Below are 27,271 nucleotides of genomic sequence, written 5' to 3' on the forward strand. Positions count from 1 at the left end.
ATTGGAAGGAAGGCAACAGCTGCAAATAGGTAAATGCTTTGTTGGCATTATCCCTTTGTACGTTTGTCTCTGATATTTGGGATCAAGCAGACTCTTCAAATATTCTGAGTTAAAACGCTTGTTACAAGAGGCTCTGTGTGTGTGTGCCTCTGTGTGGCTGCATGCATCTGTGCTCTTTAGAAGACAAAAATAGCCAGCCTGCATCTCTGTACAAGAGTGAGATTTACTTCAAGGTAAACTACCATATATATCTGCAGATAGCTTAGAATCATCATTGCTGCAGTTGTATTTCAGTTTTATGCCTTGAAGGCATGCAGAGAAGACACTTTGATTTTAAGGGGTTGGCTCTGGATCCACATGATTTAAAAAATCAAAGGCAGCCTTTGTTTGGTGACGCAGTGTGTTGTGCCATAAGTATTCCTGCTGCACCAGGACAAACAATAATAACAATAGCAGTCTTGAGAAAGAAGTATGTGATTCCCCAACTTGTTACCAATAAAAGGTGTTTTTACTAAACACCTCAATATTTTTATGTCAAAGGGTTTAACCATATGATGCAGAAGAAATACTGTGTTAAATTACTCTCGTAATTGCTTCTAGTGTGTCAGTAAAGTATGGATAGAAGTGTAGTGTTTGGCATAATTCACATGCCAAAGCGAAAAAGTTTGGATTGTGCAAGGTATTTCTAGGAAGCTGAGTGTTTATGGAATAAATGTGGCAAAACATTGTACTGAGTTAATAACCAGTTATTGGAGTGAATGGGGAGAGTGTGATATGGCTTAGGGTGTAATGGTTAACAAAAGAGTTCACAGGGATTTGTACTTTGCCTTCTTTAGTTATATTGTATTCCCTGAAATGGAAAATGGAGCAGTGAAGTCATTTACGTGGTTTACAGATATGATCTTACAGTAGTCAGAACTGAACAGGACAACTGATCTTGAGGTCCTTTCCAACCCTAACCATTTTATGATTCTAACTTTTGGGGATAGACAGCAGAATGACAAATGAAGTTGTGCATGAGTAAGCAGAAAGTGCAATGTCCATTGGAGAGAAAAAGATAAACTACTCTTGCATCTTACGGAGAGCTGAATTATTTGTATCAGCCCAGGGGAAGAGATCCGATTGGAATTGGAACTGAATGCTAAAATAAAGTTACTTGCAGCTTTATCCAGTAGCTAACTGCTAGTTTGATTATTTATTTCTTTTTAAAGGAGAGAATATGCCTGATCAGCTTACATGTATATTGCACACTGTGCTTTTGCAGGGGATTTGCCAAGCCTCTTTGGCTTCCTCCTCTTGCCTTTGTGCATTTTGAAGTACACTCAAAGCAAGCTAAAATTTATCTGCTTATCTGCAAGAATACATACATAGGGTATGTGCAGCTTTTGGGATCAGCTTATATAAACATGAAATATATTTTTTTACTTGCTCAGACTGAAGGATCAGAATTTAATTAAAGACAGTAAACCCAAGGACATTCTGGAGAGCAGCAGTGACAGCGAAGAGAAGATTCCAGCTGTTAAACCACTCAGTGCACCCAAACGGAAACTGGAACTTGAGGGAGAAACAGTAGAAAAGAAGAAAAAAGGAAGGCCTCGAAAAGACTCTAGACTTGTACCAGTAACTTTAACTGTTCAGGTGAAATAAATAAGATTAATTGTGGCTTTCAATATTCATTTGATAAAGTCAGTACCATGTTGACTTGTTCCATCAAGTCGGAGAAACACAAGTTGTATCAGTCCCTCAGAATTTTTAGCCATCCCTCTTCCTTGCCTTTAAACTTAACTCTTATTAAAATTTAAAATTTAAAAAAGCAGATGCTTATGGTGAGGCAAATGTGTCCATCCTTTATATAGATATGCAGCTACTTAGGAAATGGTACCAGCATGCTAAGTAGCGGTAGCCTGCCAAATGACTGTATAGAATAAAATGCAATGCCATCAGGTTTTGGTGTTCATTGATGGAGAGGGGCCCAAGCACAAGAGTGTGACTTGGATACGAGGACTTAAATGGTTATGCATTTCCTTAGAACTGCGAAGTACTAAGTTCCATTAGAGTTTCCATCATTTTAGGCCCTATAGATCACTCTGTTTTCAGTATTTGGAGCTTAGCTTTTCCATGCAGTGTAGCAGAATTCCCATGAATTAGTTGCAGCTGAAAAGGGGATGGAGAATATAAAAAAAAAAAACCCACCACATCTAATTTTATTTTGATTTTTTTTTTTGTAATTCTTAGAAGCTATATTAAAAAAACTTGTATTTATACACATAGTTGGAAAAGATTAATATTTGCAATTGGCATTATTTGGAATAAAAAAATATCTTTCAAATCAATCTATAATATAGAGCATGTTTGGTTTAACCTTTTTGAATGGAAAAAATTACTTTTGCAATTTCTTTTTCCAGTCCCCAGCTACACTGGCCTCTGAGAAGGATGCTGCTTGCATCTCTGCACCAGCATTAGCACTTAAACTGCCAACCCCAATACCACAGAAATCGTTTACTTTGCAAGTAAGTGGACTATAAGGGAAAAAAGCTTAATACTTAAAATAACCTGCTTTTAGAAATATCATTAATTATTCAGATCCTTTGTTAAATTAACATTTGAATATGTATATTTGTTCAAGCAAGACGGTATACTTCAGCTTCTAAGAATATGTCTATATGAGAAAAGTTAATGGCAAATCAGCTAAAATAAGACACTTCTGAACTAGCAAAACTTCAAAGAGGAATACTACTGGTTCATCATTCTCTCCTCCTGGTTAAGCAAAGTGTCGTAAAGATCAGAGTCTCCAATGGGAGCAACTGCTGCAGTTACACTGCTGAAGAGGAAGAATGAGAGACAGCTCTCTGGAGGGGCTCTACAACTGAGGAGACTGGCAAAAAGGATTACTTTAGGCATTTATGAAGTAATTATTCTGCCTGTTTAGGTTGTGGTAGTGTGATTCTACTTGCAAGATTGCAGGGAGACTGGGCACATCTAGACTTGATCTGGTGCCCTTAATTAGGAAGCAGAGACTAGCATAACCTTTCTTTATTCTTATGCTCTGAATACAAAGAATTATTTGTGTTCTAGCCAAGACTGATATTTAGAGGTTTGCTTCTTTTGAAGTACCACAGTACCTTTTGAAGGCACTTTAAATAGAGAATGCCATACTTAAATCTGTACTTAATGACAGCATTAGACTTTTGAAGGTCTTTGACCTGTTCAGGACACTGGTTGGGAGAATCCCTCGGGAAACAGTACTGAAGGACAGAGGGGTCCAGGAAGGCTGGACACTCTTCAAGAATGACATCTTCTAGGCACAGGAGCAGGCAGTCTCTGTGTGCCAAAAATAGAACCAGTGGGGAGAGACCAGCCCAGCTGAACAGGAAGATAGTGCTGGAACTCAGGAGAAAAAAGAAAGAGAACCTGTGGAAGATGGAACTGTTGACCCATGAGGAGTACAAGGATGATGTTAGGTTATGCAGGGAGAAAATTAGAAAGGCAAAGACACAGCTGGAACTTAATCTGGCCACTGCTATAAAAGGTAATAAAAAATATTTGTACAAATATATTGGCAATAAAAGGAGGGCCAAGGAGAACCTCCATCCTTTACTGGATACTAGGGGAAACCTATAGCCCAAGGATGAGGAAAAGACTGTGAGGTACTTAATACTGCCTTTGCCTCAGTCTTTAATAATCAGACCAGCCATCCTCAGGGTACTCAGTCCCCAGAGGAAGGCAATGAAGCTGGTGAAGAGTCTAGAGAACAAGTCCTGTGAGGAGCAGTTGAGGGAACTCAGGTTATTTAGTCTGGAGAAGAGAAGGCTCAGGGGAAACCTTAATGCTTTCTATAACTATCTGAAAGGAGGATGGAGAGAGAAGGGGTTGGTCTCTCTTCCCAAGTAACAAGTGATAGAGCAAGAGGTAACAGCCTCAACCTGTGCCAAGGAAGGTTTAGACTGGCTATTAGGAAAAATTTCTTCACAAGATGGTGATCAGGCATTGGAACAGGCTGCCCAGGGCAGTGTGGAATCACTGTCTGTGGAAGTGTTCAAAAATCATGTAGATGAGACCCTTAGTGACACGGGTTAGTGGTGGACTTGGCAGTGCTGGGGTAAGGGTTGGACTTCTTGATCTTAAAGGTCTTTTCCAACCTCACTGATTCCATGATTCTATGGTTGTTTTGGATCTAACGGTAGTATTTTGTAGCTCTTTTCATATTCCAAAAGGTATTCTGGTTTTTGTATTTCAGGTATGTTCAGATCCATCAATGTACCTTGAAGTGGAGAATGAAATAACCACTGTGGGAGGTTCAAAGTTGAGTAGGTTAAAGTGTAATCGAGAAGGAAAGGAATGGGAGACGGTCCTCACCAGTCGAATTCTCACTGTAGCAGGAAGCTGGTAAGAGCATATTGTGGAAGAAGATGGCCCTGAAGGCCAGAAAACATTTCTAGGGGTACAAAAGTATACTTCACAGAAAGTTAGTTTTGCCTAAACCCATATATTTACAAATAAGTACAGGCTTTAAAGATATTCTTATCTACTTATTTAGAATAGTTGATTAACTGCATCACTTCTTTTAGGGATTTTTGTGATTCTTCATTCTTGGCTCAAGATACCATATTTTTCTTCCAGCTAACCTGGTCTAATACATTGATGCTGTTAAACTTATACCATGTGGAGATTTTTGTAGGGATTCTGACTTATTTCTGTTGACTGTTGCTATTTGCTGGTTTTATCAATCCCCACTGTGAATCTTACACAATCTTTTATAATAAATGTGTTGTGGATAAAAATATAGACTGCATTTAGTCATTAGACCAGTTTCACTCCAAGTATTAGTTCTGTCTTAAAGCATCCAGAATTCTCATTAGCCAGTTACAACTATTTTCCTGTATATTTACATTTCTCCTTTATATTTCTTCATTAAAGTTGATTCCTGTATATTTACATTTCTCCTTTATATTTCTTCATTAAAGTTGATTCCTGTATGTTTACATTTCTCCTTTATATTTCTTCATTAAAGTTGATTAACTTAGCTACTAAAAATGAAAAACGGGATCTTTTGTAACATAGAAGTATTTTCCTGAGTCTTTTGCTATTTTTTCCCTTCATTTTTTTCAACTTTGCTTAGTTCAACCTCAGAGTTTAAGCCAGAGTCATGTCCAAGTCTGAAAAAGAAGATGATTTTAAAGCTAAATACAAGTACAGGCCTGAAGAATAGCTTGTGTATACTCAAAATCTTTACAACTATGCCCCTTGGGCTAATAAAAGATATTGTCTCTATCTGCAGACCTTCGCTTGCCCATCTCCTTCAATGATCAACATTATAATCAGTTTAAGAGCTGTAATAGTTACCTTTTAAGGAATTAGCCCAAGTTGTATGATAACTTAAGAAATCAGTCTGGTTCCATGCTACTTGCATTTGACAAAATGTGGCGGTTTTATTCTTTCTTTCTTTCAGTGAGATTGTAAGTGTAGCCTGTGAGAAACGAACATTGTCAGTATTTTCAGCTTGTGGTCGTCGCCTTCTTCCTCCTATTATATTGAATACACCCATTTCCACCCTACATTGCACAGGTTCTTACGTTATGGCTCTCACCACTGCTGCTACGCTCTCTGTTTGGTAAGTACCATGTTAGGCTGCAGCAGCTGGCTGGGCTGATTTTTGTAGTAACTAATCAGTTGTGTCCATGCATTGCTGTTGAAACTGAGGCTTAAACCACATCAGGTCTGAACACAAGTCTACTTCTGGATATAACATGAAAAGTTAACTGAGCAGGACTTGAATCTTGTTTCTTCTCTGTTCTAGAACAGTCCATGATTCTGATTTTGATTTTAGAAGGAAGAGAAAGGATCAGCTTGAAATTACTAGTGTAAACAGCCTCCCTAAGACAGACTTGCCATGCATATGGACTAGATTAAGGAGGAGAGAAAGGAGAAATATGGACACTTCCAAATCCAATCATATTTAGCCAATAAAGTATACGAGTTCCAGAGTTAGAAGTACTCTAGCCATCTTCAAGATACCAATATAAAAACTGCAGTAACTTGTTTACAGTTGTTGAATTTAATCTAATGTCTCACGCAAGTCAGAGCTCCTAAAGGAGTTATTTGGATCCTTAGTGTTTGCTTAGCTGTAATGAGGTTTCCTGATAAAGAGCTATAAAAGTTATTCTCTGCTATTGACTTCTGTCTTGCCTTAAGGGGTTTGAGTTTGCCAAAAATATTTTGTTGAAGCAATGAAGAAAATGTCAAAACAAAAAAAGCCCAAACAAACTCCCCCCAGAACCCCACTTTGTCACGAATGCTGAAGTGTGTGTGTGTGTTTTAAATGATTTTGGAGCTTTCAGTTGTTTGTAAAACTGCAGACTTGTCCTTTTGTCTTTTCCAGGGATGTTCACAAGCAGACAGTCATTGTTAGAGATGAGTCTTTGCAAACAATATTTTCAGGTAATAAAAAGGGTCATTTAGTTACCAACCTTTGAGCCTACCTGAACTATTTAGTGTCATTTATGAATCTGCTGGAATTTTATGAAACCTGAAAAGCCTAAACAAATAATTTTCCTTCATTATTGTGTAACGAAGGGAAGTAATTGGCAGAAATAACTGAGATGAGAATAGTAGCAGGTAACAGTCTTCTACAAGATTCTGTAGCTTATTATATTCTGACTTGCTTCTGAATATGAAAATTCAGTGTTGTGAAGATCACAAAATATTTAATGTAAATCTGCTATTACAATTTCTCTGAGTGTACTTTGCATGTCTATTACTTTAACAATGAACTGCAACTGATTATCTTCTGATTCATTATCTCAAAATATTCAGTTCCAGTCATTGCCAGTATCTGGCACAACACAAATTATCAAAAAAAGCAGTATCTCGGAGCATAGTGGCTTCTATTTTAGCTTTCATTCCTAAAGCACTAATTCAAACTACTTAGAGAAGTAGTTGTACTAGCAGTTTGCAAAGGTATTTGTTAAAAGTTACATGCACAAGCCCTGGGCCTGGAATATGCTGGGAAATGTGAGTATCCAGTGATCCTACTTATGCTTAGAGAGTACGCTTTTCTAAGTATGCTGGGGTTTAGAATTTTTATTTAATGGGAAAAAGAAAGATAAAGGCTTCTTGGGTTATAGAAGACCTGGCAGAATTACTGAAGATTGCCCCTGGATATGGAGAACATCTCCGATAACGCCCATGTTCTGCATAAATTGCAGCATCATGATTGATAATGTATTTTGCAGAAGTGTGATTTTAATGCTATTGCACTGAGCCTGGTGCTTAACATCATGATCTTGTGTCTCAACCTTGCTATCAGTGCTTGAAATAACATTGAACCTTTTTCTGTTGGTTGCTATGACTGATAATTAATGGTGAACAGTGTTTTTTACTGTTACGAATATTATGCAAGACTCCAAAAGAAGTACTTTGGTCTCATTTGACTTGTAGGAAGTGATGCAACTGTATCTCAGATCTTGCTGACTCAGCATGGTATACCTGTAATGAGCATGTCTGATGGAAAGGCATATTGTTTTAATCCTTCTCTTTCTACATGGTAAGTTATGTATTATTTCCTGCTTTTACAGCTTAGCTGAATGGATGTGTATTCTGTTTCACTCCATATTTTGAAGGTTTAGTCTGAGTAGGGTCACACACCAGGCTTAGTTTTGTGTTGGTTCACTATTGCATGTCTAGACTTTTTTGTATTTTTAAGATTTGGTATGGTTAAAGTAACATTAAAAAAAATTAAAAGCTACTCTACAGCATTATCACTCTTTCCTACATGGTACATACTCTTTTACTTATTAACATACACCTACATATACTTTTGCTCATATACATCAGTTGAATCTGTTGAGCAGTTGGCAATGATTTTGTCACTCTTTGTCAGTCCCCATCACTCCTTGAATTCTTTTTATTGTATGTGATGATAAGCCAAGTGTGAAGAGAGCTCTGTCTTCAACATTAAAAAGTTTTATGAAAATAGTAAGTCAAATTGGGGAGGAGGGAAGAAATCATTATAGCTTAGAGAATTCCCATGAAGAGTCATTACTGGTGTCCTAAACACAAGGAAAGGCTAAATAAGAATCTGTGTATAATATGATACTGGGTATCAGGTGAGTTGTCGCCATGGATTCTCTTACTTCTGTCAAGGCATAAGTTCCCATTAAAAAATTTGCCATGGTTAAATTATTTACAGTGTGTTCCAAAACAGATTCTTTGTTGTCTTTCCAGGAGGGGAAATAACCCCATACTTCAGTCTTAATGTAATAGGTGCACTTAATGTAATGAGCATGCTTTATGAAAGGCTTATTGTTTCAACTTCTCCTTCGAATAATTGAAATTAGTCACTACTTGATGTGAATGCTCTGGAAAAGAAAAAAAACCCACCTTATTTGTTCTTTAGATATACTGAGAAATTACATAGAAATTCTCCCCATCAATAAGGAGCAGAGGACAGGCTCTCGGCCATAACTCTGAATTTGCTATAATTTGCTTGTCTGCACCACAGCTTTGGAGATATATAAAAGAGCAGTCCCTTTAGTCATCACACACATTTAAACATGATAAAGCAGTAAAGGGTATTGTAAATATTTGTGCCATTTTACCTCTGAGCCGTTTGGAGATCTAAACTTAGCATTGTTCTGAGCCACTGATTCACTTGGCATCTCAAACCAGTGCAAATGATACCCTCGATTAGGTGTGGAAATGACAGCTGTAACTGTCAACTCCCTCCATAGGAAGGAATAGCTGTAATGTATGAGAAAGATAGTTAATGCCTGTGATCTGTGATGACTTGTCTGGTGGGTATGGGGACCTGACATGAAGCAAAATCAAGTTGTTAAAGTCATTACCTGTGTTTACTCCAGTCTTTGTTCTGGGACATGACTTCTTAATAGACGTAGAATGACAAGTAGAAAGTTCATTTCCCTCAAAACTGGTGCTAAACTGTATTATACAATTAATGTTGTAGGTGGGAGGGACTTTTCCGTGACAGCACAAGCAGAACTTGGACATGGAGTGGGAACAGTTGGGCATCTCAGTGATATTTTCTTGGTTATCTGTGAAAATACAAATTGGGCTTTTGAGTCAGAACAGAGCTCGATCCCCCGATACCACTGTCTGCTCTCCTCAAACTTGCGTTTTGTTTGCCTTTTTTTTTTTCCCAGGAATCTTGTTTCTGACAAACAGGACTCTCTAGCACAATGTGCAGACTTCAGGAATAGTTTACCATCCCAAGAAGCCATGCTGTGTTCTGGGCCTTTAGCTGTAATACAGGGACGAACGTCAAAGTACGCACTTACTTGCTTCATTTGATCAGCATGTTTCTCTCTTTTTTCTTATTATTTATTCATGTAGTTGAATTAGCAAGTTAATTTTTAAGATGCTAATGGCTCTGAAACTATCAGGAGCTCATACAGTGTTGGGGTTTTTTTTTACAACTTTTGCACATTTATAGTCTGTATCTTAATGTTATTTTGAGATTGCTTGGGCGGCAGGAAAGCATCCTCTAAACCTAATCATTTTAAGGCTCCTCTTTATTGGATGGGTAAAGTATTTGATGATGCAATATTCTGATTAGCCAAACTGACTTTGTTTTACATTTTAATTTTTAGTTTACCAGCTTTCTGGAATAGGCCTACAAATTTTGAGTAGTTCAGTTGTCCTCAAGGGATCTATTTAGTGAAGTCTGAGAAAGTTGTGTGATTAGTCATCTAATGCGTATTTTTAACATCTGAAAATACCACTAGGGAATTGTGTGAGCCAGAGCAGACTCCTGTAGGTAATTTAATAGCCTATCCTCACCTGGATTTGAATTTGATTTCCCAGGCAGATTTCTGTGCTCTTTCTGTCCTTCACATCAGAGGTTGTTTTTTCTAGTGAGAGAAACTGTGGAGAGTTGTATAATTTGATTGCTGTTCTCTTGGAGAGGGAGGGGAATTAACTGTGAGAAATATTTGAAATCCAAACAAAGAGCATTCTCTTTTTGAGAAAGGGAAAAATTAGCTTTTTTGTTTTCAAAAATGAAATAATGGGTTACTTTTTTTTCAAATTAGCCGTCTTATGGCAATACTTGGTTGCTGATAACCATGTGTTTTTAAAGAGATGACAAATGCAAGGAAGAGGAAAAAGAACAGGAGGCAGAAAACCCTCCGTGGACCTTGATACTTGTAAATGGTCCAGTTGGGGGTGAAGGCAGTTTGCCATGAAGTGCTGCCTTTGTCATTAAAAGCTTGAACCCTGGAAGCACTAGATGCCTCTGAAAGATAAGTGTGGAATAGCTTGTGCAAAAATATCTATTCCTTAAACTGAATTTAAGTATTTAAGTGAATTTAATAGTATCTGATTTTATGGCTGGCATGTTAATTTTTTTGTTGTGTAGTTCAGGAAGGCAAGCTGCAAGATTGTTCTCCATGCCTCATTTAGTGCAACAAGAAACAACACTTGCATACCTGGAGAACCAGATCGCAGCAGCACTTATCTTACAATCCAGTCATGAATATCGCCACTGGCTCCTTATCTATGCACGGTACCTAGTTAATGAAGGTGAGACCTGCCATGCTGTGTTACATCTTTGCAGCTTTGGTAGACTTAAGAAACAGTTTGTTCATGTTATGTATATGTATGATTGCACTTAATGTTCTCCTTTCAGCACTTGGCTTCTGGACTCAGTGTTTACTTAAAACCAAAACAAGCTGCTGAAGTGCATTTGCTCTCTGCAGTGCTCAGTACTCAGGAATCCTATTTTGACACAATGTGAACAGATCATGGTCTGGGGAAACAGTGCCATCTATGGACTTCAGCAGTAGGAGCTGCATTGTAAGAAAAGTCCAGGTGCCTGTCAGACATCATATGTATTATCTGGCAGCAATTACAGATGTTTCGGAGGAACCAGCAGCACCTTGTAAAATATGTAACGTTCCTCAGGCAATTGATGATCGCTGCCTGATGTGAAATGGAAGAGTTGCTTGGTCTCTGACACTTTGTACCAGAGCACATAAAACTGCAGAGAATTTGCTTGTGTTGCTTGCACTTTACACTGGTTTCTTACATTCTAAAATTTGAACAGCTTTTACTGGTGAGCTCCACAGGTTAAATTCTGTGAGGAGAGAATCCTGCAAGAAAAGTACTTGTGTCTGTTTTATATTTGAATGCACAGTATCTCTATGCTATTATATTAAATAAGGTTAACCAACTGACTTTATGCTTCTTGGATTCTAAAGATCTCTGTGTCTCCACTTGCCAGCATTCCAATTTTGTAGTTCCCATTGTATTAATACAGCCTAATTCCTTATCATGCGTAATCATTTTACACAGAGGGGAGCTAAGTGGTTCATGTTAGGCCACCTAATAGGTGTTGGTAGAATTAAAATTCAGGTCATTAATTCTTGCCTTTTGACCCCTTATTTAACAAAAGAGCTTGATAAATGGCATGTGATTCTCCAGTTGAAATTAAAATGTTCTTCTTGGGTCATACATCTATTGAAGAGACAGTTACACTTTTTAAAGTCCTCACTAATTATGAATCTCTATTGTGTGTGCAGGGTTCATCTTGCACTGCACTAATGTCACAGCCTTGCATGTGTGTATACACTGGATGTCACTGCACATTCTGCTTTGCCACGTGTGTATTGCTATCCTAGGTCTGCTAAATTTGAAAATTGCATATCCTATTATTGACCCTTTATTCCTCTCATGATTTCAACATTCTAATCCCTTCAAATATTCAATCTATTATACCTTGACTGGCAAATTACTCCTGAACTGATGACTTAGTTACTTGCAAGGGAATTCTCCCCTCTGATTTTTGGGTGAATAAAGCTGGCCTGGAAACTGTGTGTGGTTTTATTACAGGTTTTCTCTTTACCTTTTTTTTTTTAACTCATGCATATTAATTTGGTGTATTTTATTTTAGGTGTAAGCTCTTTTGCAAAAGGTTGAGATTTCTCTTCTAGTTTAATAATATTTTAATGTATCAGAAGGATTTTTTTATTTTCTTCACTATGGACTCCATTTTTCCGAATTCATGTATTACCATGAAATGCAACCTAACAACTTTCTCCCTTCACTGGTTTTCATCTTGTGGCTTTCCAGCTCATGTGATATCTCTTTTGTATTAGATCTCTGGCTGTTGATGTTTTCTAATGTTCTTTGTTTTGCTTTTTTAAAAGCTGGTATCTTTATGTGGGAGGAGGGAGTGAGGTTGAGACCTACTTCAGTTATTCTCCCTATTGTAGATTATCTTTAGTAGTGGTTTTGGTTTTGAGAACCTAAAATAAAGCCCTTTGGCAGTCTAAAATAAATCCTTTACGAATCCTCTTTCCAAAGATTTGCTATTAGAAGACTAATACATTCTTTCAGAAATCAATGTTTTTGCCTTTATTCTAGATACTTAAACTTTCCTGAATGTTGTCAATTACATTGTAGAGTGGTTGTATATAGTGAAATGCTTCTGAATGTGATTTTATTTCTGATAATATTCAGGGTTTGAATATCGTTTGCGAGAATTATGCAAGGATTTACTGGGTCCAGTCCATTACTCAGCTGGAAGTCAGTGGGAATCAACAGTTATGGTAAGTCCTGATAACAGTTAAACAAAACAATGAGGAAGAGTTTCCCATGAAAATTACAGGACATGGATAGACAATAGAACTTAAATATTATATTATTAAACTTAGTGGCAAAATAGCAATCACATTATTTTTGCTGTCTTTGGAACCCTTTTCCTTACTCTGCTCTCATCTCATATGCAGGGTTTCTTCCACTGCAGTTGTATTTATTTCATGTGAAACCATAGACAAATGTTTATTGCCACAGTTTCAGCTCTGATGCTGTCTTGAGTTTCAGGCAGATGGAGCAGAGTTGCGTGTTCAGGTCTTTGCGTTCTTCACATAGCAACTCTGAAATAGTGACAGGCCAGTGAAATGTCTTCCCTTCTCAGTAGGAAAGTCTGCAACTTCAGAGGCTGCACCAGCTTCATGAGTGTATAAATGTAAGACAGTTTTTATTTTAGGATTCATGTAAGCAGGGTAGGAACATAAAATACAGAGCTCTCTCCAGGCAGGAAAAAGGGCATGAATCTTAAACGGCTGTATGGAATATGTTCATGTTATCAAGTAATACATTCTGAGGACTCTTTTGTGATTTTGTGCAGGGTTTACGAAAGAGAGAACTATTGAAAGAGCTTCTTCCTGTAATTGGACAGAACCTCCGCTTCCAGAGGCTTTTCACAGAATATCAAGAGCAGCTAGACATCTTGAGAGACAAGTAGCATTTACCCAGATTTTCCCTGCGGGGCCTGGTCCGCGAGAAACTGCTGAACAGCATTAACCAGAGACAGAAGAGGAGCAAGAGCCTGGTCAGCAGGGACACTCCTGAAGAGGGCAGTGCCGTAAGGGTCCCAGGAGTGACCTGCTTTAGTTTTTAAAGAAGCTCACAAGTGAATTTGTGAAAATGATGAGTGGATGAGCTAGACCATTTCCCAAGTGAAACCATCGAAGCTGTGGCCTCTGTTTCTATGGAAAGTCGTGGATGTGTACTTCAGGGGGGTCCTTTTGGATCTGGTTCTCATTTTAATATCAAAACTAGCTGAGAACTGTTTGTGGGGTTTCTTGGATGTCCTGTGAAAAGCACAGTACTTCAGAGTACACTGAACAGCATATTTAACCCTGTTTAGGGTTTTTTGCCTGAGGATTTATTGAGGCTCAACACTATATTAAATTAGATGAATGAGCCACGTAAAAAGAAATTTCATAAATATTAAGGTATTATGCAGCCAATAGACTCTTTCCTGTGAATATAATAATAATAATAAGAGGCTGTTCTAACACATGGACTATTTTTGTACTAGAATTTGCTAACTTGTAATATGGAATTTTATTTGGCCGATAATCAGGCTGTCTCTACAAAGTCATCTTGTAGGAAATTTAACTCTAATTACAAAAGCTATGTTTCAAAATAATTCTACCAAATTAACATGTCATCATCTGGTTTTTAATTTTTAAATGTTTGTAAAAGGCATTTTAGGGGGGAGGGAAAGGGATACAGTGGGGTGACTCTTTTTGTAAGTACAGAAATAAATGAACATTGCATTGGTTTAAAAAACAAACAGAAAAATGTAAGTTTTGAATTATTACAAAGGGCACAAGCATCTCCAGAAATGTCAGTGCAGGCTGAATCATGTTAATGTGTCTAGAAATAAATAATACTGTCTGGGTGATCTTTCCTCTGGGAGCGTGATCAGACAAGTACTTACAATCTCCCTGGACAGCTACGTTTTCTCTTGGAGCCATATCTCAGCCAGAAGAACAAGAGCTGTGTGGGAGTGCTCATTATCTCAGGCAACACAAAGCAAAATGGGCTCCCCTGACCACTGCCAAAGTGGTCGGTGCTGCAACAAGAAGTGAGCTTTGTGCAGTTACAATCATGTTCCGTGTGTGGCATTTTGTGATAACACAATAGTGCTGGTGGCCTGCCAGCAGTTCAGTTGTGGAGTGGTTTTGGAATTCCACTGAAACCAAATTAATTAACTTGTTTTCTTTCCCAAAGTATGCATGGTGCTGGGAAAGAAGCAAGCGTGTATGTTGGTTCTTTCTAAAACCTAACTATTCAGGTACGCCTTACTTTGAGATGGTTTTGAGTAAGGAAATTAGTGCAGAAATGAGTAAGTGTATTTAAACCCTTGTGAAAAGGCAATTTCTCCCCTAAACTTCTAGCAGAAACATACTACCCTTCACCCTCAGCCAGGACAAGGACTAGCTGTGCTGCTGTGGTCTTTGGCTGAAGGGGACTGAGCTCAGAGATGCAGTTCTGCAGTTACATGGTTGTCTGGATCCTAGCGGGAGGGATGTGTTCTTTAAAGCAACAAAACCCCACATTTGGAGGGTTTTGTTGCCTCTGTATTCAACTGCCAGATCTATGGCCACCTGACTACTTTGTACAGCAATGTGATGTGCACATCAACTGAAGTGTCTTGAAGAGCAATAAAAACAACTGACTTAGCAGCTATTCAGTATGGCATCAGTGACTTTTCAACAAGAAGTGGGAGATGTAGCACAGCTTGATTCTGCGTGTGTTGGCTTGGAGCTTCTAGTCCAAAAAGTCTGATAGTACTGTGACAACAGTGGTAGTGCTGTGATTCATATGCTGTTGCCAAGTAGCCTACAATCACGGCAGTAGGCATTGTGTTCCTCATAGAGTGGAATGGAACCCACTGAAGTGATCAAAACAAGAGATACATACCACATTCTGGGGAAAAGGTGGGTCTGGTCCAAAGCTTGGTACTGTTGGCAGGAGTCTGGCTATTAGCTTCCATGGATTTTGACTCTTGATGGTTGACAGAATGTGCAGGCAGCTGCCAGCGGATGCTTTAATGAGGAAAGAATAAAGAACATGGATCGTTTTGAAGGTGTTTGATAAGTGAAAGCTATGAGCCAGGTGCCTGTTTCCTCCTTGCAAAAGGCAAGATGTTTGGATTCTGGCTATCCTTTATTCAGCCTTGTGCTGTTCATGCCAGTCTTGTAATGAATGCTTTTTAATAGGATTTAGAGGTAATTAGCTAAGGGAAAAAAAGTTCTGTGTCATTAAGTCTTCCAAGAGGTGCTGGAATACTTTCTGAAGGATTGTCTAGAAGTTTTTTCTACCTGTTTTCTCTTGAGAGGCTCTGTCACTGCCTGACAGACCAGAAATATTACCATTTTAAATTCCATGCAACAAAATGTATTTAAATTAGGTTGCACGTTTTTCTTAAATCGGGTATTTTAGCATTTTCTGCTTACATTCAGCACCTGCTTTTTTTTCAGATGAGGTCTATGAACACTGTCTTAAGTTATCAAAGGAAGCCTGCAGCAAAATCAACGAGGAGCACTTTCAGTTTGGGAGTAGGGGCAGATTTCTTTTCTTTATTAATGGTGTGGATGGGGAAATGGGGAAGGTCGGGGGGGATCGGTCATTCTCACTACTCGCCCTGGGCAGAACGCACCCGCCAAAACTCCCTCAGGGCTTCCCCGGCGTCCCTACCTGGCACTGGTGGGGGGGAACCCAACCGGAGATAACTGTCCTGGGGCACCGGCTCGCCTTCAGGCCGGCGAACGGCCGCACACCGGTTTATGTGGTGCTGTAACCTGCTGCCTGGGCGCCCCGCTCCCTCAGCGCTCCTGCGCTTCCCGCCCCCTCGGCCTGCCCGGCCCGGAACGTCGCTTACCGCCCGTGTTTCCGCGGCGCGGCCTTTCGCCGCCGCACCGGCACCGGAAGGGCGCAGCATCCGCAGCCGTCCGGGCGCAGAGGGGTCTCTGTGGGGAGTGGAGAGTTGTGTCCGCACGGGCCGTGGGCTGAGGCCCCGCGCTGAGCCGCCGCCATGGGGAAGCGGCAGCACCAGAAGGATAAGATGTGAGTGGGGATGGCCCCGGCAGGCCGGGGGGGAAGTCTCGGGGCCTACGGCGTGGTGCTGGTGTCTGTGACTGACCGCCCTGTCTCGGCAGGTACATCACATGCGCGGAGTACACGCAGTTCTACGGAGGCAAGAAAGCAGGTAAAGGCGCGAGGGGGCCGCCGTCCGAACGGGAAGTGTGAGAGGCTGAGGTGACCTCCTTGAGCGGGGCACGGCGGGGCTGCCCGGCCCGGCCTTTGTGCCGCTGGGCACCTGAATTTGTGGTGCTCGTCAGCGTGAAAACCGGCGGAAATTCGCGTTAACGCCCAGATGAGCTGTCCCGGCCTTCACCGAGTTCTGTGCCCGCTGGTAGAGCAGAGCTTGAGTGGTAACTATCAAACGGAAGCTGGATGCTGCCAGTCTGTCAGACCTGTTTTGATGCATTTCCATTCGTGTAACTGTACTCGAGGAGCGTACTTGTGCTCTGCAGGAGAAATCCGATTTTAGTTACAGTTTTGCAAGGTTTATAGAATCATAGAATGGTTTGGGTTGGAAGGGGCCTTAAAGCTCACCCAGTTCCAGCCCCCTTCCACAGGCAGGGACATCTTCCACTAGACCAGGTTGAGCAAAGCTGTGTTCAAGTATTATTAATAATGCAAATTTAGTGTATTTGTTCTTGTCATCAGTGAATTGCTACCATGAATGTAGCAAAATGTAAATTTCAAGTCTTTATTTTTTGCTTTAGAATCATAGAATCAGAGAATGGTTTGGGTTGAAAAGGACCTTAAGATCATCCATTTCCAGCCCCCTGCCATGGGCAGGGACACTTCACACTAGACCATGTTGCCCAAGGCTCTGTCCAGCCTGGCCTTGAACACTGCCAGGGATGGAGCATTCACTGTGTATTTATTATAGTTCTGTTGTGTTGTTTTGTTTTTATTTCTCTTCTCATCAACAGACCTTCCACGAACTAATTTTAGACGTTTGTCATTTGATCACTGCAGGTAAGACAACAAATATACATTATCATTATTAAATGACACATGTATTTATCAGGCCGGTGACGTTGAACTATCACTGAAGGCATGTTCTTCTGAGGTAGTTACTTTCGTTGGCTTGTGCCTGCTGTGATAGTAGTACAGCAAGAAAAAATTTGGTAAGAGCTAAACCAATGTCTATACTTTCCATGATCAATGTCTGCAGAGATTGGAGCTGATGGCTAAAGAATACACAAGTGATAAAACAATTCAGAACAATTATTAGGTACATTTCAGTCTTTCAAATTCGTGTAACTGTAGCTTGAGTCTCCCTTTCATTGCTCAGAATATGCTTTCAGTTACTCGTCTTTCTGAAGCAGTGATTAGGTAGATTGAAGCAATATTTATGTTAATCTTTTTGTGTTTAGAGTTTACTGCTTGAAGTGTTGGAGTGAAAGAGGGGGGTTAGTAGAGGTGGGGTGGAAATCCTCTTGTAAATTGCATAGTTCATCTGCAAACTACTGCTGCTTGGCTAAAAGCTGGCTGCTTTATGGAAGCATCCTTAACAGAGGGTGCTGAATACGAATGGCAGTTACTCCCTGGTCCTTTTCAGTGCAAAGACACTGAGTGTTTCTGCTTGAATCATCTTTATGTGCTGGTGGGGCACAACACAGCAGCTGGGGAGTATTGCAGCATCCCATGGCTCTATGGCTGTAAGTGCTGGCTGCTAAACATTACTGAACTGCATCAGTTCCCTTCATGGGTTTGTTGTTAATATGATTTACGTAGAATCAGGTAGTGGGTATTGGCAGTCACTCAGTATTTTTATTAGGGTAGGCCTTGCTTTAATGTGCAAGTGAATCAGCAAAATGTAACTCGCTTCTGTCATGATTTCCAGCTGATTTTGCTAAAAAGAATGTGTACTTTTTTTTTCCTAGTTTGTCTCTGCAGCCATTTGAATACCCAGTTTGCACACCAGATGGGACAGTCTTTGACATACTGTAAGTTACTGTCTGTACTTAGCTTTATTTTTGTGTTGCTGAACTGGTTACAGCTGTGTGGTTGTCATTTGGTCTTAGCAAGCTGGCAAAAGTAATCATGCCTATCAACAGAGTTTTCTGATTATGCTTGTCACTTATTATTTTATCTCTTCTCTTTTCAGGAGCATTGTTCCTTGGATAAAGAAATACGGAACCAATCCAATCACAGGAGAAGTAAGTAACAATGAGTGTATTCACATGATGTCTTTGCTTTCCTTGTGCTCTGTTTCCTGTTTAACATGTCCCTTATGCTCTGTTTCCTATTTAACATGTCCCGTATGCTCTGTTTCCTATTTAACGTGTGGAAGAAACAAAATGTCTTAATGAAAGCAAAAGAAGTTGAACAGGAGTGCTATTTTGAATTAGGTATCTCTGAGATTGAATTTGCAGAAATTAATGTAGAGATTTACTAGGGATCTCTTTTTAGCTGGGGAAAAAAAGGGGCTTCTGGATTTGCGACCTGATAGCCTCTCCCTGTCATCCTGCTAATGATCTTTGTAGTAGAAAATAATCAGTCTCAGATCATGTGTGTGGAAGAAGGAGGATTGTAAATAGTAGACTATGTGCAGTTCATTTATATAAACTCCCAGGGTATCTTGCCTTTCTTACGTGTGTGGCATAGGTAAAATCTGTATAGCTGGAAATAGGAGCTTTCATGTTACTGGTAGTGATTTCCAATCAGCCCAATTGGTCACTGATGGAAAAGGCTTTGTCCTGCTGTCTCATATAAGGGCTATTCTAGTCTGTACAGGGCAAGGGGCTGGCAAGCTCACTCCTCCATCTGGGACTAAACTTGCAGTGATGTTTTCTAAAAAGAAGGATATTTGTCTTCATGCAGATTAAGGAGATAAATAGATGATACTATGAATGGTCAGATTAAGGTATAAAATCTTCTGAATTATGTTGGCAGTATGTTTCAGAAAGCTTCTGACCTGCCTCTGTTGTGATAGTTCATTGTGAGACTGGGATTTCATATTATGGTCAGCACCCTAGTGGTTTTTCTCCCTTCTTTTTCTGCATAAATGGTGATTTTGAAGGGGTTATTTTCTGTAGTAGTGTGAAACTATAAAGCACCGGATAAATATGAGTACTGGAAATATTTCCTTGTTGGAATTAATTTTTTTCTGCTGTGTTAAAAGATTGAGTGCATTGTTTGTGAGGGCATAGGGGGAAATTTTAAACAGAAATTGTTGCTTGAGCGACTGAAACTTGCCTTTTCCTTTAGTAAGTGCAGTTACTTTCCCAAGCAGTAGGTGGCAGCCATTGCACAGGATTGTTGGTTTGTTTGCAGACAGCTTTGTGGAATGAGATTATCTCTGAAACATCTTGTGTTTGATTAAAGATTTTCCCAGCAGACAGATTCGAGGAGAAGCTAAATACAGATGCAGCGTTCCAAACGCTAAACGTGAACAGGCTGTCTGAGACTCAGTCTATTCAGTTATAGCAAACTGCAGGTGTGTTTGTGTGTTAGAGAGATGATTGAACGTCTTTCTTCACACATGAAGAGGCCAGTGTGTTGTTGAGAAGGAATGAAATTACAGCTATTTATTTGTTTTCACCAGCTTCTAACCAGCTTGCTGCCTCATGCATTGGTTGGGAGTTTTGGGGTTTTGCCAGATCAGGTTTTTTCACTCGGAGCAGCTCCATGACACCTGTTTTCATTTCAGAATGTGAACCGTGATGTGGTTTAAAATTACTTTGGGTAAATGCTAGGCAAGTGTAATGTGCTTAGTGGTCTTGTGTAATTAGAGAAAGGGAGGTTGTGCATAATATAGTTGATGAACCAAAAGCGCTCAAATGAAGCTGTACTTCGGAATGTTAGTTTACCCAGACTTGTGCTGATCTGCAGTGCATCTCCAGGTCACCTCAACATGAGCCCCCTTCCTCTGTATTGCTCTGTTTGGGAAGCACTTTCTTCTTCTCTTTTATTCAGTGGTGGACTTGTACAGTGCCACTCTCTCCTCCACAAGTCAAAGGTGTTCCAGACCACTTGGAAGAAAAAGTATGTGCTTGCTCTCCAGAGCAGCAAACAGCCCTACTGAATCCAGCCCTGTGGAGTTATAAGTTGAAGAGTGGGGTTGAATGAAGTGTTGTAATTTAGCCTTTTATTTCCCAGAGAGCTAGCTCTGGTTTTTGGAAGGGGAGGATGGTGTTGGGCAAGAAGGGGATGGAAGTGCTGGGATGAGGCAGGGTAGGTAGCAGAGGAAGTCGGAGAGGAGCTTGTGCATCTCTAGGCTGTACTGCCCTCTATTTCATGTGTCATTGTGTGTGCACCTTCTGTTACTTGTGCAGCCCGTTCATTTTGGAAACCAGGAAATATTTCTGTAATGAGTTGGTGCCTTGCGGAAACTCAAGTTTCTGGGTTTGTTTTAAAAGCAGTTGAGCCAGATTAGCTGCAGTGCCACGTTTTGTATGGTAATTTATGAAGTTACTTTGCACAGATTGATCATTTGTCATTGGGGATGAGGTTTTGCAGAATTTCTAACATATTTTTGCTCTGAAGTTAAAAATGAAGTCCTTTGTGGCTTGTCCTTCTTTTGCTACAGTTTGCTACAGGCCAAATGTTTCTGAGAAGTCAATAGGCTATTTGGAAAGTGGTGTTAATGGTGCACTCTTGGTACTTACTAATCCTGCCTAGCTGTCTTATTTCTGAAGTAGACCCCTCAGTGGAGAGTTGGAGAGCCTTGCAATCATAAATATATTTACCTTCACAGTGCTCCCAGGGGGTAGGACTGTGCTAATCTTTTATTAATTGGATGTTTGTGAACTGATCTACATGTGACTTCTGTGATTCTTCTGAATCCTAAGCTATTGGACCAGTCTTCCTTTTTAAAGACATTTAGCAATGCCAAGATTAGTTATTCTTTGATATGTTTAAAATGTTTAATTTTTTTTCCTTTGCTTTCCTTCCCTGTACTTCCTTATGGTTCATGGTTTATTTTTTCTTGCTTTTCTGAACATTCTCCTGTGGTGCAGTATGGACACCACTATCCATATCCGTTTAGGAGAAACAAATCACCATTGACCTTTGTCTAGAGTTTTCCATGAGCCATTCCAGAAAACAACTTTAAATTAATTACCTTCCTCTTCCCATCATTTTTAAGCATGCTTTGGGGTGAAAAATAGTTCTGTTACTAGGCCAATAATTTTGGAAGAAACACACATCTCTCGCAGCTGAACTGCTGCCTGTCAGATGGCATTGGCTCACTTACTTTTATTATCAGCTTTGTCAGGACGCTGCTCTAGCTTATGTTTATGCTAAAATTGCATAAAATAAGGAGGAAAGTCATAGTTAGCTCATTCTTTTTTACTAAGAACAGCACTTTGGCTTCTTGGGCTTGCAGATAATTGTAAGCTTGCCAGAATATTTCATGTAGCAGTGATATGACAGCCCTGACCAACATGCCCACACAAGTCAGCCAGCTGGGCTCTGAAGTACCTGTTTCCAAGAAGTAAGATTGGTCAGAGTGTGTCTGGTTTGTTGAAATCTCAAATATGAACAGATGATAGATCAGCATGCCTTTTGACAGGAATTTCAAGGAAATTGTGCTTTGTTGCATGGATATGTTGTATGTGGGCTGAGCTATTTTTGCGTTGTAATGTGTCTGATGTAAATACCTATTTTTCCACTCTGGTTCAGTGACATTCTACTGCATGTGGGCAGGCCAGATTATTGTGGTTGTACTTCAGCCCCGTTCAAGGCTCTTGGCCAAATATCTCTCTTCCCCTGTTTCAGAAGTAGCTATGGTCTTTGTCCCCAGTTCCCCCTTTTCTGTGGGAATTTAATTCTTTCAGACAGTTGAAACTCAGTTCATCTCTGGTGTTTGCTTCTAAGGCTTTGGTCCAAAGTCAATTTAGTAACTGTTTCAAGTGCATCTACTTGTAAACTCTCATAGCAGGGTCACCTGTGTGAATTCTTTCTGCACTGCTGACAGCAAACTGAAATCCATGTGTCTGCTGATCCTGCATAACCCAGAGAGGCAATCCGCCCGGTAACGGCCACGTGCAGCTGAGCAGTAGTTGCGTATGTATAGCTTGAAGGCCAAACAGGATTCAGTTGAGTTAATTTAGTTTGGGCTTAATGTATGCCTAGGAGACCTGAAGATACGTTGTGGTGGATGTATGAAACTAGGATTCACGCTTCTGGACTGAAAGAGGCAGAGCACAATTTGTGTCGTGCCCTGTCTCATGCAAGGTTAAGATCCAGAACTACAGGCCAGAGATAGTTTCTTCTTAAATGTCATAAGGCACTGACATGGAAAATGAGAACTAACTTTGGAGTCAGAAGGCTGAAAATTTCTGACTTTTCCCAGCAGGACATCTGCCTTCTTAGAAGAGACAGCTGTAGCCAAAGTCTTGCTTTGTAATGAGACAAACATTTGCTATTGTTCTCCCACACTCTTAATGCTGTGTTTACCAAATAAAAATGACTTGGGGTGAGATTATGACTAATATTATCAACTAATTGTGGCAGTACAGGTGCCTCATGCAGTAAGCCTGTCTGATCCATGCTTTGAAAGCTCCCAGAGATGTGCATCTTGTACCTGCAATGCCCAGCAGCAATGACAGAGCCTGTAGTGGACATCTTCTCCCTCCAGCATTGCTCACATAGCAGTGTGAGGAGTGCCCTTTTATTTTAATCATTTGTTTGAAATAAGGTGGGTAGGGTGGTTGTTGCCTGAATAATTAATTACAGGCACTTTCAGAACCAGTAATTTCTTACCCTCAAAAGAAAAACCTGCAACCAAGTCTTCTTATTTCAAAACTTTGGAAAGTAATTCTCAAATACATTCCTTAACTGTATTTTTAGCTAATTCCTGTTCCAAATGCTGATGGCTGTTATTTCTTCGTTTTATTGTGAAATCATGGTTTCTTTTCAGTTTGATCAACTAGTTTTCAGCCAGTCTCATAGAAAACAGTTGCTGGTCTTGTGGTGAGAGAACCTTGCTGGCCAGGTTAATGGAGAGGATATGGAGAAGATTACTTTTTTACCACTGGGTTTATTAATCCCACTTTAAAAATGAACAAACAGCCTTATAGCACTTATGTTTACATGCACTAAAAAAGCCTTTGGCTGTCTAAATAAGGGAAATCCTGCCTGAAAAGGATGCAGAAATTGGAGCAAAGGTGAAACTTCCTTAAACATAAAAGTGGGGTTTTTTTACTGTGTACGTATTTTGAAAGATAGAGAAACAGAAAGCGCTGATAAATGGTTCTTCACCCAAAAAGTGAACATAATGGGAAAGAGGGCTTAGGTATTTTTTCTTCTTTTGCAGTATTCCAAATAAAGAAACTGCAGCATGTCAGAAGTATGGAAAATACTCAGTACTGTAGGAACAGGTGTTAAAGTACAGGTTAGGTTCCAGCCAAGGATTTATAGCTCGTTACAAATTGCTCTCCACCTCTATCAAATAATCATTGTAAGGCCCATGAGTTTCACAAATCGATTCCTGTAAGTGGGTTGCATGAGCTTCAGACATTGCTGAGTCAGAGGTGCCGAGATGAAGATCACAAACAAAACTCATCCAGTGCTGGCTTGAGTGGAACAGGTCTTTGGCTTGAACAGGGGAGAGGACAGGTTCAAGTTTCATGTGGCCAGTATTAGCTAAATCAAAAGTAACTATGGGTTTTAACTCAGTTCATATGGTCTGTGAGGTAATTTACTGCAGATTGCTCCTTTAATTGTGTTATTCCAGGTGTGTTTCTAGATAACGAGCAACAAATAATGGGTGTCATCAGACAAGGATCTGTGGTTTGAAGGTGACTTCTTTCATGCCAGCGTAGCAGCAGCTGCTGTTGGAATACATTGTCAGGAAAATGTAATAGCTGTAGATAATGTTCAATGTGATGCATTTTCAGAGTGCTTGTCTGGACCTTTCTGCAAGATGGTGGTAATGTTACCTTAGGATTTTGATGGTCTTCTAAAGATGGCACGCTGCGGCAGGAGTCGAGTTTTCCTTATGACTTTTCATCTTTTTCTCTTGAGAAGTTTTCTTCACTTTTACTGTTTCCAAAGAGATTGTGCTGACTCTGAGCATTTTCATTCTTTGTCTAGATAGACAATGCCTTATGTTATGTATGTTGAGAGGAAAATGCTGTGGAGCCCTCCATAGGCAGGCTATCTCCACAACAATTTTCCACACATAGATTGATGGGACTAATTAAGAGCGAAATAGTTTGACCAACTGAGATACATAGGAAAATTCAGGAGTGAGGTATATCCCTCTTTCATTGGTTTTTTTTTTCCCTCAACATCAGAGTACAGCACCTGAAATTGAGGCAGTGTGCTACATTGTCAGCTGGGGAAGTGAGTGATCATTTAGATGGATCTGTAACTTCAGGTCTCATTTGGTTGTAGCATAACTGATGTATAAATGAGAATTTTAATTCTTCTCTAGAGGAGGCTTTTCACATACGTGTCAGAAGTTGGCACATCTTCAGCTTTGCAATTCAAAGTATATTTCCTAATTTGTCTGATGCAACTCAAGTCAACCCTTTGGATATTGCATAGTTTTAAATGTCAGTTGCTCCCCTTTTTTCCCTTTTGTTAAACTTGCCATGTTTTTTTTCTTGTCCATTTGAAGTGAAGGGAGGTTATTTCTTGTTTATTTGTAAGAGAGGTTTAAGTGGGGGGTGGAAATACAATTTTGTTCTGGGTGAGTAATAGCTTATTACAGAGCAGAGAACAAAGCTTACAGAAATAAAACCAAGGGAAGCTTTGTTGTTGAAAAATGATTCAGACAAATCCAGCTTAGTTGGTTTTCATGTGTTGCAAAAAGCGGGGTGAAATGATCAGGAACAGAAAACTGGAAGACTTACTGAGGTGTTCAGCTGTCTCACAGTCTGCTCTGCACACTGCATGCTCTGTCTTGAACCAGTGTTTGCTTCCTTCCTGCTATGACTGCCGAGAGGTTCTTCTGATGGTTTTCATCTGATAGATATCTTCTGTAAATTTTGGGTTTGACCAGCTTAGTCTCGTTTGTGTTTGTGCCAGAATTGTGCTTATATCTGGTAGTGTTTACAGCTGTGTATTTGGTACAGAGGAATTGAATGCTTTCTTGATGTTTTCTTGCTGAGACTTGTATTTTCCTGTCAGATGTTCCTCTTGCCTTTAAGTTCTCTATACCCTAAATGGTCACAGTTGTCCCTCTCCACATCTGTTTAATTTTAACTTGTCTTCTTTGAACAGAGTCAATCATACGTAGTAAATGCTGGTTGAGTTCCTGGTACAGTGATGGGAATATTTTCTAATCTCTTCCTGAAATACTTTGATATTACTTTAATATACTACACATGATAATGTATGACAGAAAACAGTTTCAGTGTCTGTGTTGAGACATGAAGGCTGCTTTCAGAGTATAGTAATTTGTTGCGTTTTCTCTTGATAGCTTGGGTCTTTTCAGAATTAGGTACTTATAAAGAAGAATTAGCCAGGATGAACAGTGGTTCTTCCTTTTTTCTTTGTTTCCAGTTGAAGGTTGCTGCCTGTGTTCCTGCGGCCTGTAGCAGTCTTTCAGGCACAGGTAGTTACAGCCTGTGTTTTAAGCATTATTAAGCATTATTTAAGCATTATTAAGCATTTCTCTCCAGGTGCATTTTTGTCTGGGGGCAGCTGCTGAAATGTCTAGAATCCACTTTGAATGAGATGAGCTTTTCAGTATGCAGCAACTGAACCATGTTGTCTTACCTCATTTGCCTCAGAAATTACTAGCTTTTAGTCAACAGTTCTAAATGAGTTAATATTTGACTAGTGACCATAAATTTTCAAGGCCCCTGGATAGAAACATGTGAGGACATGATTCATGCCCAAAGAAATGACCAGAAAGTTGTGTGTCATAACTGGCAAGGGTCATAAAACAGAAGGAGTCATGGGGCTGGAGGTCCTGGTGAGGCTGATGACTTGGAAGATGACTCCTTTTTTTGTTGGGTTTTCTGACAGTTTCCCACTCTCCTTTGTTACTGGTGAACAGATGGATATAGACTCCCAAAGTTGAATCTGTATGTTTTACAGTAGTACACTCAGGACCACTAGGAGTTAGCCTTTATCTGTGCTAAAAGGGGGATTTGTTTTTCAGTTCCCTCTATTTTTGGGAAGCAGAGTGAAGAAGATGAGATTTGCTTCTACTTACTGTTCAGGTGCTTTATCAAAAGGAGATGTTTAAAGCCCTCCAGTGTCGTGAGTCACTGGCCAAGCTGCTGTGCCTCCTTTACACCTTGATGACAGGGATTGTCTTGGTGATGGGCAATGTTTTATCCAGTAAGCCAGCTCTGGATGCAGGCAGATAAATATGTCTAGCATTATTCCTAATGCATTATTTCCCTTACAGCAAGGAAGTATTTACATCTAGGTTTTACAGACCGAACAGATGGTCTCTTTTTTTTCCTTTTTTGTGTTTTGGTGGAAGTGTGCATGTTGGATGAGGTTTTGTGATTGTGACACTTAAACTAGCAGCTGTGAAACGCTCTAACCTTAAATGAGATCCAGCATGAGGTTTCCCACTGATCCTTACTTGCCTGTTTTTCACTAGAATTGGAGACTAGCTTTTTGATGCTTCTACAAAGCTTTCTTTTCCATGAATAATGTTGTATTTGGCTGTGGGTCTCTGGATTGATAGACTTCTGACTGCATTAAGACTGCAGGTTTAATCTTGCACATGAAACTACACAACTTTTTCTCATGGTAATTTCTGTTAATTTGCTCTTTGATAGAGCAACATTATTGCTAGTATCTGTGAGCCGTGTGTGTTATCAAGCATATCTTTATGATTCTCTGGACAAGGCTTTGGTGACCATATGGTGTCAGTTTAATTAAAATTTAAATATGGAAATACAGTGGTCTGGAAGTGGGTTATGAAGGATCTTTTGTGTCCATTTCCATACCAGTTCAGTAATAGATG

At 39.8% G+C, this 27,271-nt stretch overlaps 2 protein-coding genes across 3 annotated transcripts in view; both read left to right on the plus strand.

Moving 5' to 3' along the window:
- Positions 1 to 14,079, plus strand: part of HIRA (histone cell cycle regulator) — a 36,856-nt gene extending 22,777 nt beyond the window's left edge. The window contains exons 16-25 of the mRNA XM_080628685.1: positions 1,434 to 1,638; positions 2,406 to 2,510; positions 4,238 to 4,386; positions 5,450 to 5,611; positions 6,380 to 6,438; positions 7,438 to 7,543; positions 9,159 to 9,281; positions 10,373 to 10,536; positions 12,475 to 12,563; positions 13,145 to 14,079. Of these exons, the coding sequence (XP_080484811.1) occupies positions 1,434 to 1,638; positions 2,406 to 2,510; positions 4,238 to 4,386; positions 5,450 to 5,611; positions 6,380 to 6,438; positions 7,438 to 7,543; positions 9,159 to 9,281; positions 10,373 to 10,536; positions 12,475 to 12,563; positions 13,145 to 13,261 (1,279 nt within the window). The 3' untranslated portion in view covers positions 13,262 to 14,079. The remainder of the gene's footprint in view (positions 1 to 1,433; positions 1,639 to 2,405; positions 2,511 to 4,237; positions 4,387 to 5,449; positions 5,612 to 6,379; positions 6,439 to 7,437; positions 7,544 to 9,158; positions 9,282 to 10,372; positions 10,537 to 12,474; positions 12,564 to 13,144) is intronic.
- Positions 14,080 to 16,233: 2,154 nt separating this feature from the next.
- PPIL2 (peptidylprolyl isomerase like 2) overlaps positions 16,234 to 27,271 on the plus strand; it is a 70,046-nt gene continuing 59,008 nt past the window's right edge. Inside the window, exons 1-5 of one of the 2 annotated variants that reach the window (XM_080628686.1) lie at positions 16,234 to 16,377; positions 16,470 to 16,519; positions 17,316 to 17,361; positions 18,273 to 18,335; positions 18,497 to 18,548. In XM_080628686.1, the coding sequence (XP_080484812.1) occupies positions 16,346 to 16,377; positions 16,470 to 16,519; positions 17,316 to 17,361; positions 18,273 to 18,335; positions 18,497 to 18,548 (243 nt within the window). In that variant the 5' untranslated portion in view covers positions 16,234 to 16,345. Of the gene's footprint in view, positions 16,378 to 16,469; positions 16,746 to 17,315; positions 17,362 to 18,272; positions 18,336 to 18,496; positions 18,549 to 27,271 lie in introns of both variants that reach the window. The other variant, XM_080628687.1, reaches the window with a different exon arrangement.

Source organism: Psittacula echo, assembly GCF_963264785.1.
Source record: "Psittacula echo genome assembly, chromosome: 13".
In the NCBI taxonomy this organism is placed as follows: Eukaryota; Metazoa; Chordata; class Aves; order Psittaciformes; family Psittacidae; genus Psittacula; species Psittacula echo.